General features: G+C 45.0%; 1 protein-coding gene and 1 long non-coding RNA gene across 4 annotated transcripts in view; one reads left to right on the top strand and one right to left on the bottom strand.

Moving 5' to 3' along the window:
• Positions 1–792: 792 nt before the first annotated feature.
• On the bottom strand, positions 793–11,756 carry LOC101904673 (uncharacterized). The gene is made up of 3 exons (XR_001494995.3): positions 10,626–11,756; positions 5,941–6,237; positions 793–1,197 (listed from the first exon to the last, which is right to left on the bottom strand). It is a non-coding gene; the product is annotated as an uncharacterized lncRNA (long non-coding RNA).
• Positions 9,598–19,988, top strand: part of LAMA1 (laminin subunit alpha 1) — a 125,687-nt gene continuing 115,296 nt past the window's right edge. For 2 of the 3 annotated variants that reach the window (XM_024984605.2, XM_024984604.2), the window contains exon 1: positions 10,134–10,272. In XM_024984605.2, the coding sequence (XP_024840373.1) occupies positions 10,200–10,272 (73 nt within the window). In that variant the 5' untranslated portion in view covers positions 10,134–10,199. Of the gene's footprint in view, positions 9,623–10,133; positions 10,273–19,988 lie in introns of those variants that run through there. The other variant, XM_024984606.1, reaches the window with a different exon arrangement.

Raw genomic sequence — 19,988 nt, 5'->3', positions numbered from 1 at the left:
GACATAGAAGAGTAAGGCATGAAATGCTGATTCTGCTCTGGATGAACCAGAGGAGCTCACGGGGGTCAGGTGGGGGGCTTGGAAGGCATCTGAATGCCAGGCTTATCCGAGCAGAGAAGAGGACTCCGGGGCCTCCTGCAGGGGCTGGTGGAGAGAAGCAGGAGGAATTCTCCGTCTTGCTCATTTGTCTTCTATTTCTCATCAGTCAAAACTCCTAAGAAAAAGGTCCGTGCCTCTTCCACCATGACCCTGGGCACAGGATGTAAGCTCAGTTCATGATTGGTTCCCCAGGTTTTGGAAGATGAGCTGGTGAAACAAAGATGGAGCGAGCAGCTGAAGGTCAGACGCCTCTTGTGCTGCAGTTGGTGTCAGCTGTTCTGTTCAGGTCGGTGGTCTTGACCTTGGGCCTGTGGCCAAGCATCTGGAGTTCTCTAGGTTCCCACGCATCCTCCAAGCCTTGTCCTCCAGGTTCCTATGGATTCTGTGACCCCCACTCTTCCCACCCCACAAATATCTGCCCAAGTACCTTGCCTTCTTTAAGGTGGCCAGAGTCAGCTTGCATTGCTTGTAACTGAGAGCTCTTTTAGCCCTAGTAGCTCACATTGCCTTTTGCCACCTGGGGATGTTTAGAAAACTTTGAGGTGGTTTATATGACATGTCAGAATAATGCAAGAACTGCACCAGCATTATTACATAGTGTTGAATGCATCAACATCATTGTCATTTTCAACAAGTATTTGTTTAATTTCAGACACTATGGCAAGTGTTAAGAGAAAATAAAACAAGAGGGGCAAGAATTCATTGTTTAATGTGAAAAATAAGTTAATAAAATTCACAGATCCGTTAAAATGGAGATTGCATTACAAAGTACGTTGGTGGCACAAAGGAGCAATCAGTCTGCAAGCACTGAAGCAATCACAGAAGGCTACCTGCGGGAGGGGATGTTTGAGTTGGGTCTTGAAGGATGGCTAGGAGTTCAACGAGAGGAAAAAGGCAGAGATGATGGGCATCCTAGCCAGAGGGAAATGCAGCTGAGCCCTGAAAAGATGGGATCAGTCAGTGGGATGTGAACAGTTTCCAGCAGGTCCTGAGATTGCTGGGCAATTCTGAAGGTCAACTTTAATGACTGTGGGCATGGGTTGAAGAGATCCTGGTCGGTGTAGTTCTCCAGTCTTGTTCAGCGGCCATGATGCAGTCCTAGAACAGAAATTGAAGCATAACACCTGTGAACACAGATGTAATGTCTCCTTTCAAGATTCTTTAACACCTGGTAGCTGTTATTACTATTGCTGTCATTATAGGTAGTAATTATGTCTGGTGGTCTATATTGATTTCCAGATTTTACAGAGAAGAAACACTGAGGCTCAGAGAAGGTAAGTAATCTGTCCCAGAGTCAAATAGCTCATGTTGTCCAGAAACACAATTCTAATTAGTATACGGCATTGAATTAACTACTACAGTGACCAGAATTAACTACTTCCTGAATTCTATAAAGGATCTTTTAATGGAAGGATAATATCTGTTTCACCACAAATCCTATTTCTTAGTATCGGCATCTTCCTAAATGTGAAGATCGTCTCTGCTGCCAGATCACTGCAAGGTGTCTTAAGTCATTTGACTATCCACTGGCTTCCTGATGAAAGGTATGTAGGGGTTGTGACAAAATGAGCAAAGATGAGGATCTGGGGGTAAACAAGGAGAAAAGAAAGGCTTTGGGAATGGAAAGTGCAGAATATTCAAGAATATCTGCCTCCACATGGGGTGAACAGGAGGAGAACTTAATAAAAACAGAAGGAAGCAACATAACGGTGATGGTTTATAAGCATCTTCTCCCAAACTAGGGCAGATGAAAATGACACATGACAAGTATCTTCATAAACAATGTTTCCTGATGAAAATTATTACATACAGGATGGATAAACAAAATCTTACTGTACAGGACAGGGAACAATACTCAACATCCTGTGATAAGACATAAGGGAAAAGAATATGAAAAAGAATATATCTACATGTATAACTGAGTCACTGTGCTATATAGCAGAAATTAACACAACATTGTAAACCAACTATACTGCAATAAAATACATTTTACAAGAAACGGACATCTATTTCCTAATTTTCAGATAATTTGTGTCCAGCTTTACCAAGTCACGTGTGCTGCTAACCTTGATTTCCAAATCTAACTTTCCTGTTGGAGGTTTTGTTGTTACAAATATCCAGCAGGCAAAGACATCCCGCGGAGTCTGGGGGACAAATGTTGTTTACATGTCCTTGTGAACAGCTGTCTCCCAGACACCCCCCACACCAATTTGGCTTCCTCTTCCTCTGTGAGGGAAAAAAGATACTTGCAAAGTTCTCTAATGACCAATGCTCTGCCAAATTTTTTGAAAAACAGATTCTCTTTGGGTTTTGCTGTACTGGTCACTATTTTCCATTAATGTCTTTCTACTACTTGGCTTTCAGGAAGATATTTTCTTCTAGCTTGCCTTTCCCCTTGGAGTCATCTCTGTGTCTTCCATGTAAATAAGAAGATAAAGAATGGTTTATCTCTTCACGTGTGTCCAACGGCCTTTTATAAACCTGTGCTGACAAACTGGCCCATCTTCATGACAACAGCTGCACAACATTGCTTCCTAATCTTCTGATGATGGTGGTTAACACAGTAATTGAAGAAAATAATTATTGGATACTTACTTGATACTGGGCACTCTGCTAAGAACCTTGCTTCTCATCTTTTGATGTAGGTCTTCCACATGTCCCCATTTTACAGATGAGGAGACAAAGGTCAAGAAACTTAACTAATGTCCCAAAGCTCACTCAGTCAAGTAAATGTGGGAACTGGTATTTGTTCCTGTATTTTTATTTTTAACCATGATTTTTTGTGTATGAGATTGCTGTGAAAAGTCTATTTAAATGTATTTTTTAAGTCATGCTTTGAAAACTCAGATTTGCAAATTTAAAACACTGTGTTTTAAGAAACTGTTAAAGCACTGACCTTCTCCCGAAGTTTGCCCAAACTCGTGTCCATTGATCCAGTGATGCTATCGAACCATCTCATCCTCTGTTGTCCCCGTCTCCTTTTGCCTTCAATCTTTCCCAGCATCAGGGTCTTTTCTAGTGAGTCAGCCCTTCGCATCAGGTGGCCAAAGATTTGGAGCCTCTAGAAAGTATTCCAGCCTCTCAAAGCCTCTCGAATTCCTGGACTCATGGTCCCATTCCCCTGTCTTTCAAAGTCATCTTTGGCAGAGTGGGTTTCTGTCACACTGAATTTCTCTGACTCCCTTGTCCCCGCTATTTCACTCACAAGGACTTCTGGGACTACTCTGGGCTCAGCCAGAAAAATTGATAAAAATCGCCTCATCTCAAGATCCTTATTTATACAGAGAAATGCATGGATCCTAAATCTGCATAACAGAATGAATTTTGGTAGAGGTTTGTAGCCATAAAACCAACATGCCAATCAGGATACAGAACATTTCTATGACCACAGACTCCTTTTTTGTCTTTTTCCAGTCAATCTTTACTCTCTCCATAGGCAACCATTGTTTTCCTTTGATTAGTTTTGTCTGTTGATAAATGTCACAGAAATTGACTCTTTTGTGTCTGGCTTCTTTCACTTAGTATCAGTTCAGTTCAGTCGCTCAGTCGTGTCCGACTCTTTGTGACCCCATGAACCGCAGCAGGGCCAGGCCTCCCTGTCCATCACCAACTCCCGGAGTCCACCTAAACCCATGTCCATTGAGTCGGTGATGCCATCCAACCATCTCATCCTCTGTTGTCCCCTTCTCCTCCTCCCTTCAATCTTTCCCAGCATCAGGGTCTTTTTAAATGAATCAGCTCTTTGTATCAGGTGGCCAAAGTATTGGAGTTTCAGCTTTAGCATCAGTCCTACCAATGAACACCCAGGACTAATCTCCTTTAGAATGGACTGGTTGGATCTCCTTGCAGTCCAAGGGACTCTCAAGAGTCTTCTCCAACACCACAATTCAAAAGCATCAATTCTTCAGCATTCAGCCTTCTTTCTAGTCCAACTCTCACATCCATACATGACTACTGGAAAAACCATAGCCTTGACTAGATAGACCTTTGTTGACAAAGCAATATCTCTGCTTTTTAATATGCTGTCTAGGTTGGTAATAACTTTCCTCCCAAGGAGTAAGCATCTTTTAATTTCATGGCTGCAATCACCATCTGCAGTGATTTTGGAGCCCAGAAAAATAAAGTCTGACACTGTTTCCACTGTTTCCCCAGCTATTTGCCATGAAATGATGGGACTGGATGCCATGATCTTATGTTTTCTGAATGTTGAGCTTTAAGCCAACTTTTTCACTCTCCTCTTTCACTTTCATCAAGAGGCTTTTGAGTTCCTCTTCACTTTCTGCCATAAGGCTGGTGTCATCTGCATATTTGAGGTTATTGATATTTCTCCCGGCAATCTTGATTCCAGCCTGTGCTTCTTCCAGCCTAGCATTTCTCATGATGTACTCTGCATATAAGTTAAATAAGCAGGGTGACAATATATAGCCTTGACGTACTCCTTTTCCTATTTGGAACCAGTCTGTTGTTCCATGTCCGGTTCTAACTGTTGCTTCCTGACCTGCATACATGTTTCTCAAGAGGCAGATCAGGTGGTCTGGTATTCCCATCTCTATCAGAATTTTCCACAGTTTGTTGTGATCCACACAAAGGCTTTGGCATAGTCAATAAAGCAGAAATAGATGTTTTTCTGGAACTCTCTTGCTTTTTCGATGATCCAGCGGATGTTGGCAGTTTGGTCTCTGGTTCTTCTGCCTTTTCTAAAACCAGCTTGAACATTTTTCAAATTCTTTCATGCTGCGTGAGTCAGTGGTTCATTCTGTCTTATTGCCAAGTTATTCCATTGCAAACATTCCATCCAACATTTTATTTTAATTTTTTAAAAGTCTTTATTGAATTGTTAAAATGTTGCTTCTGTTCTATGTTTTGGTATTTTGGCCAAGAGACCTGTGGGATCTTAACTTCCTGACCAGGGATCGAACTTGTACCCCCCGCATTGGTAGGTGAAGCCTTAATCACTGGTCTGCCAGGGAAGTCCCAAAATATTTGATATTTTAGAATCCATTCTTCTGGTGATGGACACGTGGCTTGGTTCCAGTTTGGGGCTATGAATGAATAAATAAAGTTATTGTAAAAATCCTCACTTAATCACATCTGAGACTTTTCATGCACAACGTACTCCCAGGACCCAGCCATCACGACAGGCACATCTCTATTGTTGTTCAGTGGCTCACTTGTATCTGACACTGGGACCCTAAGGACTGCAGCACACCAGGCTTCCCTGTCATTCACCATCTCCTAGAGCTTGCTCAGACTCATGTCCATTGAGTTGGTGACGCCATCCAACCATCTCATCCTCTGTTGCCCCCTTCTTTTCCTGCCCTCAATCTTTTCCATCATCAGGGTCTTTTCCAATGAGTTGGCTCTTTGCATCAGGTGGCAAAGTATTGGAGCTTCAGCTTCAGCATCAGTCCTTCCAATGAATGTTCAGGGTTGTTTTCCTTTAGGATTGACTGATTTGATCTCTTTGCAGTCCAAGGGACTCTCAAGAGACTTCTCCAACATCTCTGGGGTGACACTATTCTGCCTCCATCCCTAATCTGCCTACTCTGTCTACTGGACCATCCACCCCTCACTCTTACCGAAGGCTTAGTCTCTAAATCACCTTATTTCTGCCATGGGACTTGAAGCAGCTTAGTTTATACTCAGCCTCTTTAGCTTTGTCCTGGCCCAGACTCTGAAACCCTAACCCAATTTTAGTGACCAACCTCTTACCTCTTTCCTAGAATCACATCCCCCACTTTATACCCCAGCTTGATGCCTGGATCCCGGTATGATGTTTCTGTGTCCTAGTCTCTGCCTGGGATCTCAATCCCTTTAGAACTAAAGGACAGCCTTGCTTACCCCAACCTCCCAGAGAAACGGTCCTAGCCCATGTTCTGGGCATCACTGGCTGGGTTCCTGCCACGTGGCTGTCTGTCCTTGCAGGAAAACATCTGCCAGGCTACGCTTCCTCTTCTTGTCTGTGATCATACTTCTCTGAGACTGGCTCCTGCAGCATGCCCAGCCATGACTAGACCCAGGTCATCTTCTCCCTAGGAACCATCCAGTCTAGTCCAGGGTGTCTCCAATGTTGTTGCATGTTGGGCTCACCTGGAGAGCCTTAGTCCAGACTCCTCCCCGTACCAACTGAATCTGAATCTTGGGGGATAGAAACAAACATTAGTATCTTTTCAAACTTCTCCATCGATTCCAATGTGCAGGCAAGATCAAGGACAAGCAAGCCAGGAACTTCTGTTCAAGGTGCACTCTGCCTACCAGCAAGCAGCATGAGCGTCACCTAGGAGTTTGTTAGAGGTACAGAAATTCAGCCTCCAACTGCAGCCCTACTACACTGGAATCAGCATTTTAACATGATCCCCCAAGCAGTTTTGAAAGCTCTGATGTGGCCCATCCCTCTCTGCCTGAACTCTTGTTTCTGAAAATGTTCATAATCAAGCTGGGTTTTTTCTTCTTTTAATTGAAAAATATAGTTGTAGTATAGAAAAATTGAAATAATAATTCATCTTTATTGAGCATTTACCATAAGCTAGGTAGAGTGCTGGTAACTGACAGACATTGGCTCATTGAATCCTTATGAATAAGTTTCTCAGCAAAACCTTCCCAAACTGCCAGATCAAGGCTTGGTCTCGAATTCCTTATCTCAGTGACCCTTTAATAAACTTATTAAATTTATGATTTTAGCTTACATTTTTCCCTGCCTTAACTGCCAGACAATGTTCCACAGAGATGAGAACTTGTCTTGTTTAAAGGTGAAGCCATAGAACCTGGTACCTAACAGGGACTAAAAAAATACGTGTTGAATGCATGAAGTTGGAACTATTATTATTCCTGCATTACGGATGAGGAAACTTGCCCAAGATATCATTTCTAGAAAGTGAGGGGGAAGAATGGGAGCCGTCTCTGAGGCTGGCCCAAGTTCTTTATCATGCAAACAATATCCACCCCCCACCAACCCCTTGCACTCTTATCAGCTGAACACAACTATTTTCTTCTGCATCCTGCCTTCTAGTATCTTGTTTATACATGTGCTTATTTTATATAATTACAACCAGGACTCCCATATTAACTGGAATTTTGCTTTTATTACTTTCAGTGTATTTTGGTAACTTTTAAGTCTCATACTTTAAAAATGGGTACCTAACAGTTTTTCATGTGATTTACTATAAATTATTAACCAGTTAACTCTTGCTTAGCGTTTAGGCATTTTCGTTGCTCATTTATTTACAGGTGACATTGGAGGCAGCATCTTTGTGTGCCTTGCTGAGCTGAATTTCTGCTTTCTCACAAACCATGAACATTCTTACATCATTTTCACCTTGAACAGGCCACCCTTGACCTTCCATGGTGCTGTAGCTAATTTAGATATTTCCAAGCCTGCTGAGCTCTTGATGAAAGTGGCTAAAGAGGCTAAAGAGCCTTTTGATGAAAGTGAAAGAGGAGAGTGAAAAAGTTGGCTTAAAACTCAACATTCAGAAAACTAAGATCATGGCATCTGGTCCCAATCACTTCATGGCAAATAGATGGGCAAACAGTGGAAACAGTGACAGACTTTGCTTTTTTGGGCTCCAAGAGCAGTGCAGATGGTGACTATAGCCATGAAATTAAAAGATGCTTGCTCCTTGGAAGAAAAGCTACAACCAACTTAGACAGCATATTAAAAAGCAGAGACATTGCTTTGACAACAAAGGTCTGTCTAGTCAAGGCTATAGTTTTTCCAGTAGTCATGTATGGATGTGAGAGTTGAACTATAAAGAAAGCTGAGCACCTAAGAATTGATGCTTTTGAACTGTGGTGTTAGAGAAGACTCTTGAGAGTCCCTTGGACAGCAAGGAGATCAAACCAGTCCATCCTAAAGGAAATCAGTCCTGAATATTCATTGGAAGGACTGATGCTAAAGCTGAAACTCCAATACTTTGGCCAGTCAACGAGAAGAACTGACTAACTAGAAAAGACGCTGATGCTGGCAAAGATTGAAGGCAGGAAGAGAAGGGGACGATGGAGGATGAGATGGTTGGATAGCATCACCGACTCAACGGACATGGGTTTGGGTGGACTCTGGGAGCTGGTGATGGACAGGGAAGCCTGGTGTGCTGCAGTCCATGGTGTCACAAAGAGTCGGACTCGACTGAGCAACTGAACCGAACTGAAGCTTGCTGAAGAATGGGAAACTGGTAGTGAAGGGGAATTGTGACATTTTTTCTATTCAGACTTACCCAAGCTTGTTCATTACAGTGGCTTCTGAAATTCTTCTTTCACTGAAATCTTTTTGCTTAATTTTGAGCAGGGACAAATTGAGCCAACTTGGTGACTTTGGATACTTCCTATTCACTCCTCAAATGTGCTGACCCTTTGTTTCTCTAAATCAGGAGCCCGAGTTCCCTGTCTGCAGTTCAAAGATAGGGTCTGAAGTCCAGACGGAACTTCTAGGTACCCAGGATATGGGGGTACAGATGTGATTCTGCTGTTGTCTTTCAGTTCATCCTCCAGGGTCTCAGTGCAGCAGTCAGAGAACTCTGGACCAGAAATCAACTCTGAGGGCTGGCTCTACACCAGACGTTTGCTGACTTTGAGACCTTAACCTCCTGAAACTAACTGCTGCCTTTCAGAATTGGGAAGATCACACCAGCTAATCAGCATGGATGCTCTTAAGACTCAAAAAGATGTATCTGCCCATGTATAATGTGCATGCAAAGGTATTTTGGTGCAGAAATACTTATAATTCTATCTTTTAATATTAAATGCTTAATACTTGATCACTTGCTAAACACTGAACTTAATCACTGATTCGTTACTTAAATACTTAATAGTTTACTACTTCAATGCTTTAATAGTTAAGAATCTCTGTGTTTTAAATTTAGTCTTGAGTTGACTACCTTCTCATCCAACTATATTGCATCCTTTATAAAGGGCCAAATTCTACTCTCTTGTTCTGTATTTCTATGTTTAAAAGTAATAATAATTGCTAATATTATAATGATATTTTATTTATTAAACGTTGAAGGAATTGTCTTGAGAAAAACTAGAATTGGTAAGGTTGTCACATTGATTGACACAACTGAAATATAACTATCTCCCTATCAGGCAAAAAAATAAAAAAGACATTTATGAGAGCGTGGGCCTTAATAAGTCACTTACTTTATCTCGCCTGTTTATATTGTGAGAAAGTAAGATCTACAAAGTATTGAATACTTTCAATAGAAAAAAAAATCAGAGGAAATTAAAAATTCTTTAACAGGGACCAGATGTATTTTTTAAAAAAGAACAAAGCAGTTGAGATATCCTATTAAGACTGAACTCCCTTCTCCCCGCTCCCCCATAAGATCTTCTCAAATGCGAATGATAATAATTAAATCCAAGCGACCTTTCTTGTTTTAGACAAAGTGGGAAGCGAATTACTACTCCTTTTTAGAAAAGGCTTCACAAAACCCTCTGCCAACAGCAGAGGGGGTAAGCTGGTAGCTACGAGCCCCAGTCCCTTCCTGGGAGGCCCAGGCCACCCCTTGGGGGCCAGAGATGCGGGTCGGTGAGCCAGGGGTCCCATCCTGGGGGCGAGCCCGACCCCCCGCCCCGCGTGCGGCGGTCTCCGTGGCGGCTGCTCGGGGGTCCCGGCTTCGGGGTCGGCCGTACGGCCCCCGCGGGGCGGTGAGGGTCAGCAGGGTGAATACTTTCTCGGAATCTACCGCCCAGGCCGGCAGATCTGCCCCCACCCCCGCTCCTCCTCCAGTCACTTTCTCCGTCTGCCCCCCCCAACTCGGAGCTCGCGGCGGCGGGGCGACCCTCACCCCGGAGTTGGGGATGGCTCAGGCTGTTCCCCCTCGTGCGAGAGAGGGGACCTATGTGAGGGGGCGGGTAGGCCTTTAGGGAGAGAGTCTATGTGGGGAGGGGTCTCGGGGGGAGGGGTCCCGGATCTGGGGAGGTCTCCGCTGGGAGGGGTCTCCGGGGAGGGGGGAGGGTCTCCCGCGCGGGCTGAGGGCGGTGGGCGGGGCCGGGAGCCGCGGAGGTAGGCGGGGGTGTGTCCGAGGGGCCGGCGGGCAGCGCAGTCTCGCCCTCGGCTGAGTCCCCGCGCGCGGTCGCGGCTTTCACCCGAGCGCGGCGGCGAGATGCGTGACGGCGGCGCGGGGCTGGCGCTCCTGGCCTCGCTGCTCTGGGTCTCCGCGCAGGGCCAGCAGAGAGGTGAGCCCGGGTCGCGTCTGGGTCCCAGGCGGCGGGGGGCTGCGGGACAAAGCCCCACGCCTGGCCGCGCCAAGGTCGGTGCGCGCATACCGCCTTCACCCCCGGCCGGGGATCCGACACATGGGTCTCCCGCGCGGCCCCTGGAAAGGTCGCCGGGCAGGCGGGAGAGGGGTGGGGGCGCACTCCAGACGGAATCGGCCCCCTCCTCGGCGCCTCGGGCTCTGAGTCCCCGGGTCTGCCTTGGCGACCCGGGGGCCCCAGTAGAGAGCCGCGCGGGCCTGGCTGTCGGTCCGGGCCGCGGCGGGCAGGCGGGCGGGGAATGAATGGGAAAGGCGTCCGCGGAGCACGCTTACCGTCAGGCGGCAGAAAGCCGGTGGTCCGAGACCCGGCAAAATCGCGGGGGAGGGGGGGGGGAGGGTCCCCGGGCCACTCACGGAGGGTGGGCGCGCGGGAAGCGCACGGGGAGGTGCAGGCTTGGGGACCCGCCGCGGGCGCCTACCAGCCACGCTGGGTGCAGGCCCCGAGGTGGCCGAACCGGCTGTTCCGCGCCCAGAGTAGACCGCGGTCACTTAGAGGTGAGGGAGCGCGGGCTCGGATGCCTGGCAACCTCGCGGGGCAGGGTTGGCCAAGAACAGAGATCCGCGGCCAACTTTCAAAGCGTCTGTCACTGCCCGGGAGGACGAGAAGCCCTCCTCCCCTTTCTGCGGACACTCGTGCCCCGCTTTCCCCAGAGACTAATCCTTCAGGGCGCCGCTTGTTGGCTAGGAGGTCACGAATATTTCTTGAAAACGTCTATGCATGCAACCCGTGACCCCCGGCACACTCCCAAAGATACACGTGTTATTCAAAACTCAGGAAGGAACAGGTCAAAAGTAGGGAGGCGGAGCGCACAGCACCCGCGTGGGAAAGATGCGTGTTTGGCCTCGTGCCCAGCTGTGCTCCCTGCAGCCAGGGGACTGTCCCTTTCCCGGGCGCATTCGCGGGGGACGCGCTGGACCGGAGCGGGCGACCGGGCTTTGAATGGCTGCGCGTCCTCTCCGCGCGCGGCCGGGCAGGGATGCAGGGAATTTGCATAGTTAGCCTGCAAAGAAAGGGGCCGGCCTTGCGGGAGAGCGGGCTGCGACTCTGCAAGCTGAACGCCTTTCTCTCGCATTGCTGACAGTGAAAAGCCTGGTTTCCCACAGGCTGGAGGGAGAGCAGCTGGACTCAGCTTTATTGTTCTAAGAATTGAAAGTCCTGGTCTAGGGAGATGCCCGGAATGTTTTCCGCGCCTCTCCGGGCGCAGCACTTGGCCTTGGCGGCTGTGAATGGTGTTTGGAGAAAGTGGGACCCCGTGGGGCTTTCCTGCTTTAAGATGCTACGGAAAACCACCCACAGCGGGAGGGCCTTTGAATCTGTCACACTGCCTTCCAGATTTGCAACCCCCACCCTATCAACCATCACCCTCTTTACAGGCGCCTTTGAGGGAGTTTGACTTTTTAAAATACAATTTGGGGGTTCCATATATATAGCATGAATGACCAGTGAAATAGTATCATTAGCTCATAATACAATAATAAAATAATTCTGACTAGCATCATCAGTGAGATAGTTATCTGGTACTTATATATATATTTAGAACAATCATCCAATAGCTTTTAGGTTATTAGGAATTCTTTTTTTTTTAAGATTTTTTTTTCATGTGGACGATTTTTAAAGTCTTTTTTGAATTTGTTACAACATTGCTTATGTTTTATGTTTTGGTTTTTTGGCCAAGAGGCATGTGGGATCTTAATTCCCCAACCAGGGTTGGAACCCGAAGCCCGTGCATTGGAAGGCCAAGTCTTAACCACTAGACCACCAGGGAAGTCCCTTATTAAGAATCCTTTATTATTTCATAGCTTCTCTGGAGGCTCAGTGGTAAAGAATCCCCTGGCAATGCAGGAGACAGAGAGTTCTATCCCTGGGTTGGGAAAATCCCCTGGAGGAGGGAATGGAAAACCACTCCAGTATTCTTGCCTGGGAAATTCCATGGACAGAGGTGCTGGCAGGCTACCCTCCATGGGGGTCCAAAGAGTTGGACGCGACTGAGTGCTCAGGCACACACTGAACTACTGTACATCTCATGATATGTGACCCAATAACCTGTGTAAAGTGAGCTATTCCTAGAAGTGCAAAATACTAGGTGGTACCTTTCTAACAATAATGTTAAGTCCACAGCTGGCAATTACATGGAATTACAGTTGCTTCACAGGTTAGTTCATCAAATCTTGTTTCGAACTGTTTTTCTTTTCTAAGTAAAAGTAGACAATTCCAAGGATAAAGGAAAAACTCTCTTCTATGACTAGAGGAAATTTACTTCATTCTCATAAAGGATGTAGTATTCAAATTGAGCATATATGTGCCTGCCCAGCAAAGTGTGCACACGAATGGCTTTTAAAGGTGCATTTTTCTTCCCCAAGAACTAAGAATTCCCCAAGTATTCCCCAAGTAAGGGCCAAGAAAAAAAAAACTGTAACTATATTCCCCAAGTAAGGGCCAAGAAAAAAAAACTAATTTTAGCAGTTGGAAACATGATTTGTGTAATGAAAACATCAATGCCCACCTCCTACGTATCCCAGACTTTGGCCCATTCCTTTTTTCTCTTCCACTTTTCCAGACGTTAAATATAGAGCAGACATCTGTAGTTAATATAGCATGATGGAGAATTCAAATGCAACAAGGATAGGAAATAAACACAGGCTGTTCCTTGGTGCTTTGCGCCACTCTTAGAATCACCAGTATTGTGACATGTTTACATGACCACCTATTTCAAGGTAATCATCTTTGAGACACAATTCTACAATTTTAGAATACCTCTTTCATAAAGTTATGTAAGTACTCATTATCATCTACAGTAAGTTTTATGGGGGGAATAACAAGATATGCCTTTAAGCTTTACACGTTTTACTCTTTGGCTTTATAAGCTGTGGGAACTTGGGCAGGTTACTTAACCTCCCTGTGCTTTGGTTTCGCCATCTGTAAATGGGCGTGGTCATGGTGCCTCCTTGGAAAGCCTGTTCATGATGGAATGAAAAGTGCTTAAAACAATGCCTGACCCTGGGGGTAGCCCTCAATAAACACCATCTAAGCATCATTATTACTATTTTGGACATGACTACATGCAAATATAGACTATCACTTCTCCGCTATAGTCTCAAATTTAGAGTCTGGTTTTGGAGTCAACTTGAATTCAAACACCAGCCCTGTTGCTTTGATGAGCTGTGAGGTTGATTAAGTTTCTCGGCGTCTCTGGATGTCAGTCTTCCCGATTTGTGAGATGGAGAGCACTGATGTGATGCAGTAACACAGGAGAATGTTGGCCCAGCGTTGGGTATGTCAGTAGCACGGGCATGTGGTCCATGGTGACGGTCTACCTGTGGCGCCTGCACTGCATCCTCCCCAGCCTGGATCCACCTTCACTTGGGTGTTAAGACCTATTGACTTGACTTCTTGAAAACCTGTGTAATCCATCTCCGTTATTTTGTCTCCACTGCTGACAAGGCTCAGGAACTGTTTGTCTTTCCCATGAAATGTTGTGATGGTTCCCCCACTGGCTCTCCCTCCTCCCCTGCTCTCCCTCCTCAGCACCATCACCATCATGATTTTTCTAGAAACACCACCCTATGGGGCTAGGACTAACGCCTCCCAAACTCCTCATAATGCACACACAAAAAATGACATTGGAGCATCCAATGGGACCAGAGGAGGAGTCTGGGATCCACTGGCTCAGAGCTCAGGGGCGTTACCTGGGACCTCCGTGCCCCTGGTCATAGTGACATGGGATGTTCAGTGCTGGACAGGCCTCCCATTTGGGGCCTAAGCCCTGCAGAAACCTTCCTGATCCCGTCATTGCTGAAGTATTTATGACATGCCCTTCCCTGGACTGCCGGTGCTCTGGCCACTCATTGCTATTGTTGTCCTTATCTTGGTGGCTAAGCCAGTGGCTGGCTGATCGGTCTCACCCCCTGACCTGAACTTCCTGAGGGTGGGGTCTGTTTTATTCCCATCTTCGTGTCTGTCCATTGCAAATATGCTCAGTTGCTCAGTCATGTCTGACTCTTTGTGACTCCGTAAAGCCCGCCAGGCTCCTCTGTCCATGGAAGTTTCTAGGCAAGAATACTGGAGCGGGTTGCCATTTACATTGCTTTGCCAATGTTCCTGGTGGTCAATAGCCACCTGTCTTGTTGAGTCACATTGACATTAATATCTTTATTTATGAATCAAGTAATGTCCAAAAATAGTTTTGAATAGGTAATCCATGGTCGTGGTACAACATTAGAAAAAACAAAAACAAAACCAAAAAGGTGTATAGAAAAAGGTTAAGTCACCTACTTTTGAGGCAACTACTATTTTTAGTTTCTTGAGTGTCTTCCCTTAGATGTCTCTTCATGTAACTCTTAAAAGTGAGCTACTTCATAAAAACCTACTTCCTCCTGAGCACTTCCTAATGGTATAAAGAAGGTACCAGTTATTTCCTGACAAAACAAGAGACAGTCTTCCCATCTCCACCTCCACTGCCCTCCTTCTCTCCTCCTCCTTCAGTATCCCCACTGCTGGGTGCTAAATGCATCACTAATACACATGTACACCTGTCAACTTTTCACTTTCCAACTTGTCCCTTTCAACGCGGCCTTTGACAGAAGGTATTAGAGCCTTGTTTCCTAGATCTTTTGGATTTAAAAACTATAGCTCATTGATAGATTGCTTGACACTGCAGTCCTTTTGAAAGTATTGCTCACCGTAGCCTTCATGGGCTATTCCTGGAGTTATAAATAAGTTTTAAAAATACATTTAGGTGATTTGTGAGGTAGAGAGGTTAAGTCTGCGAAGAATACTATTAGAAGTTATGGATAGTATGTTTATTTTTCTAAAAATTTTGGTTTATTGCTGGAACACCTATAGCAGACACAGGAAAAGTTAATTGTTAAAAATAATTTTTGAGGAATAAAGTTAAGCCTGCACCCTGAGTATGAAGCTAAGTGGAGATAACTAGAGAAAACTGCTCGGAGATCTTAGCTGAAGTTGTTAGTGATATTCCTCAGAAATGTTAGGGTGAACAAGATAAGCGACAGTTTCTCTAGCAGGGTGTATGTAGCCTACTTCCATGCTTGCAAATAATTCTTTTACTTTTTTTATTGCTAAAATACTAACGTGTATCCATGCACAGTTGAGTAAATAAATGTATTTCAAAAATAATGGGGGAGAGGGGGGAAGCTCCCTTATTGAAGTAATTTAGGTAAGGTCAAGAACTTGGGTTCTGTTGGGACATGCCTGCCAGGGGCTATTTCAGTGTAAAATGCCACACTCCGGCTAGGTTCATTGGATCTTCACGTCCTGTATACTGAGGGTGACAGCCAGCGTTTCGCGGCACAGACCCTTCCCCCGAGAGTGTTTTCTGGAGGCTGGATGGTGAGAGCTTTCTCTGGGACAGCTTGTTCCCATTTTATGTCTTGCTTGGAGGCAGAAGATAGACAATGGGAGCAGTGAGATTCCAGACCAGCGTGGTGGATAGCTTTCTGCCTAGGTGAGCATTTACTTCAGAGGTTAATCCAGAAAAGATGCCGTGAAGACACATCAGATCCTATTTTCAGCGTGTATGTGCATTTTTTTTTCTCCCCCTTTTTTGATTCAACCATCTGAAGCCTGCATCTCTTCATTCCTGAACTTATCTTTGAAGTCTGATCTGGCCCAGCGGGCAGTGTGACTCCAGCTCTTGTGCCAGAGAGCCTCCTGTCTTGCTGGTGGGAATGTCAGATTTAGCTCCAGAGTGTTTCTGGGAAGTGCCCATCTTTTCCCATTCCCTGAAAGATTTCCTGCATTTTGTTTCATTGTTCTGTAACTTCCTGCCAGAGCCTCAGGAAACTCTACAATGTTAAAGAAGATGCTTAAGTTGAGCAGATCCTGTTTAGTTAAGAGGCGACCTTCAGAAAGGAGAAGACCTCACCCCACAACACTGATTTTTGTACATCCTACGTTTAAATGTCTTCTAATCTCTTTGTCATGGCAGGATTTTACTCAACAAAAGTGATTATCTTGTTATCTCAGGCCCAGCACATGAATTCTTTCCTGCTCCAAAGACTACTTTTCCTGTTTCTCCCAGTTGATGGCATTCTTTTGGTCGCCTTGGTTTCATCTTCCATTCCTTTCTTTTTTTTTTTTTTTTTCTGTATTCTCCTTATCCAAATCGTCCCTCTCCATTTTTGTTTCTTCCTTTAAAAAGGTCTCTGGTGGTCCAGTGGTTAAGACTATGTCTTCCAATGCAGGGGGTGCGGGTTTGATGTCTGATCAGGGAACTGAGGCCCCTAGTGTGTTAGTGTTAGTCATTCTGTCGTGTCTGACTCTTTGCCACCCCATGGACTGTACCCACCAGACTCCTCTGTCTCTGGGAATCTCCAGGCAAGAATACTGGAGTGGGTTGCCATTCCATTCTCCAGGGGGTCCCCCTGACCCAGGGATCAAACCCAGGCCTCCTGCATTGCAGGCAGATTGTTTACCACTGAGCTACCAGGGAACCCCATAGTGCCTAAGGTACAGCCAAAAATTAAATACGTTTAAAAGGTCCCTGATTTTTTGGCCTTTGTTCCTCTTTATGACACTGCAGATGATCACTGGCTGTTGAGATGACTATCACATGAGGGAGTTAGGACTTCTAGTAGGACGGAAACCTTATTCCTGTTTGGATGCCAGAGGTGGAAGGAATTTTACAATCAGCCTTCAAGATAGGCCTTTTGGGATTCTAATTTAAGTAGTTGTCTCCAGAACTCTCTCTGCCACTTGGTGTACTTCCTGTCCCTGTTGTTCTGTCCAGTGGTGGGCACTCTTTCCCATCCTCAAAATTCCCATTGTCCATCCTTCAGCCCCTTCCTTCTAAATCTCCAGCTCCGGCGTTTCTGTCTTTGTTTTTCTCCACAGTCTAGTTTTTCCAGCTCTTTACACCTCTGCCCTGACTTCGTGGCAATACTTTTGTTCACTCTAGAAGTTTAGAGGTGGGAGAGTTCGAGATATTCATGACCTTGTGAAGTGTCTTTGGGAACTCCACTGCTCTTGTTGTAAGGGAGCTGGCATAAAGTCCTCGATACCTTCTTGGGCTGTGGAGTAATGTTTTCTTGTGGGATTGTTGTCATTTCTAGTCAGTTTTTCTCCTTTTCCCCCTGTGTTTGCCCATTCATGTACCTGCTCAGCTTCATGGACTGAACATGTAGTGGATCCTCCACCAGCCAGGCCCCAAGTCAGGATGTGTCCTGTGGTCCTTGTTCTCAGCGGCTTTCCTCATTTTGATTCCGAGTGGACATTCTTGATGGAGGAAGTCCAAGTGCATATCTAGAAAGAAATGTTCTCTGTGAGAAATTATGGTGGAGGAATGGTTGGGAGATTCAAGTAGCGCCAGTGGAAATTAGTGTCTATATTTTGCTTGCTTCCAGTCACATAAATTCATGTTGCAGCCCAGTGGTGGGCAAGGAATGGGCAGGCAGGGAAATTGAGCTCCTGGTGGCTTCCTCACCAAACTTCCTGTTGAGTGACATCTACTCCTCCAGGCATCTTTTCTGTCATGGAAACACACAGCTCACCTGTTTGGTGACTCCCCTGAGCCCTCACAGAGAGGGTACAGTTAATACAGACATTTTCTCTCTGGGCTGCACATTTGATTTTAATCACATCAGTGTGGAGGCCCCAGCCCCAGGGATTACAGCTTCTGTGGTCTCAGGTGAGGATTAGTCATTTGCATTTTTAGGAGTTCTTTTCAGTGTTTGGCTTATGACTTCCCTCCTAGCTCCACCAGCAAAATAAGAGCCATTCTTCTTTCTACATCCCCAACCCCATCACCCCCCACATATACAACAGACACACTACACACACACACACCACATAACCTTACATATTCAAAAATGTAATGAGTTTCTAGAATGTTCCACACTGTGGTGGCCAGTGGTCCTTGAATCCCCAGAGCTGTAGTCAAGCAGGCACGAGAAGTACCTGAGGAATCCTACTACCTGTGTGCCTCAGCTCAAATTTGGAGGAATTTTTGTTTCTGAATGCCTTGACCACCACCGTCGCCCAAGTTCCTGCAGTGAAATGATGTCACTGAAAATAGAGAGTTCTGGTTAAAAACGCTGGGTATTTCTACTGCACGGGGTTTTCTTTTAGTTTAAAGACAGTGACTACTCTATTGACTTCCGTCTTGGTGGCATTTGTTGGCCATCTCTTGGAGTTATGTTTTTATGCAGAGTTTTTGTTCAAAAGAACTCTACCTGCCTGCGTGTGGAGGATGTTGTTTAAGTGGGAGACAGCTGTTCCCCTCCAGGCTCTTGGGTCTAAGCCAGCCTGGTCTTCTCAGGAACAGAACAAAGGCGCACAGAATTTATGTCACAGATGGATGTTTGTTTGATAAAAATCACTTATTACTGAATGAAAGAATGGCCCATTCTCTCCAGAAATATGAGCAGAACATCTAGTATGCCTTTAGAGCTTCGCACTTTGTTGGTTTGTCTTAACCATTATCATTGACCGAGTTGAGTTGTACCTCTTTTTCCGTGGTCAAACATTCCCTGAAAATTTGTGCACAAGAGGGTTTTCTGTAAATGACATGATTTCAAATTCAGTGTTCAAATAATTCAGAAATAATATTTGAAGGAATTGGCTAGATTTTCAATATATATTTCTGGACTCTCTGTTGCTTCGTTGATCCATGTGTCTATTCCTAAGGTAACTTTGTCTGGATTCCTTTGGCTTTGTAGTAAGTTTTGAACTAGGGGGTGTAAATCATTCCACACTGTTGACTTTCTCGAAATTGCTTTGACAGTTCTAGGTCCTTTGCATTTCCATTAGTGTCAGCTTGTCAATTTCTACAAGAGATGGCTAGGATTTTGGTAGGAATTAGAGTGATTCTATAGATCCATTTGGGGAGAAGTGCTGTCTGACAACATTGAGTTTTCCTGTCTATGTATAAGAAATAATTATAATGAATTCATTTTGATATCATTCGTTTTGATATGATTTAATTTCTCTCAGAAATGTTTCATAGTTCAGTGTATTGGTCTTGAATTCCCTTTGTTAATTTTTCTTAAGTGTTTTATTATTCTTTTTCAGTAAAAAGTCTAGGATGTATGGAGAGCTGATCTGGTCCTTCTCTGATGCCCATAAGTATTAATATATGTATAAATGAATCACTTTGCTATATACCTGAATCACTGTAAGTCAGATATACTCAAGAAAAAAGAGAAGTTGTACATAAATGTGGCCTATTTGAGAGTTACCTATTTATGTGGTCCAGGCTGGGTCTTGATTTCCTCATTGCTAATGTGCAGAAATGGACTTGATGGATGTGAGTTTGAGTGAACTCCGGGAGTTGGTGATGGACAGGGAGGCCTGGTGTGCTGCGATTCATGGGGTCGCAAAGAGTCGGATATGACTGAGCAACTGAACTGAACTGAATGTGCAGAAATAGACTAAATTTTCCCTGACTGTATTATCATAATGAATATATAGGGAAGAATTTTTAAAATGAAAGAAGATTAATATTATTGTTGTTGTTCAGTTGCTAAATCATGTCTGACTCTTTGCAACCCCGTGGATTGTAGTACTCCAGGTTTCTCTGTCCTTCACTGTCTCCCAGAGTTTGCTCAAACTCATGTCCATTGAGTCTGTGATGCTATCCAACCATCCTTGGTTGCCCCCTTCTCCTCCTGCCCTCAATC

Source organism: Bos taurus, chromosome 24, assembly GCF_002263795.3.
Source record: "Bos taurus isolate L1 Dominette 01449 registration number 42190680 breed Hereford chromosome 24, ARS-UCD2.0, whole genome shotgun sequence".
NCBI classification, from domain to species: Eukaryota; Metazoa; Chordata; class Mammalia; order Artiodactyla; family Bovidae; genus Bos; species Bos taurus.
The sequence above is the reverse complement of the archived record's forward strand: the minus strand, read 5'-3'. Positions and strand labels throughout refer to the sequence as shown.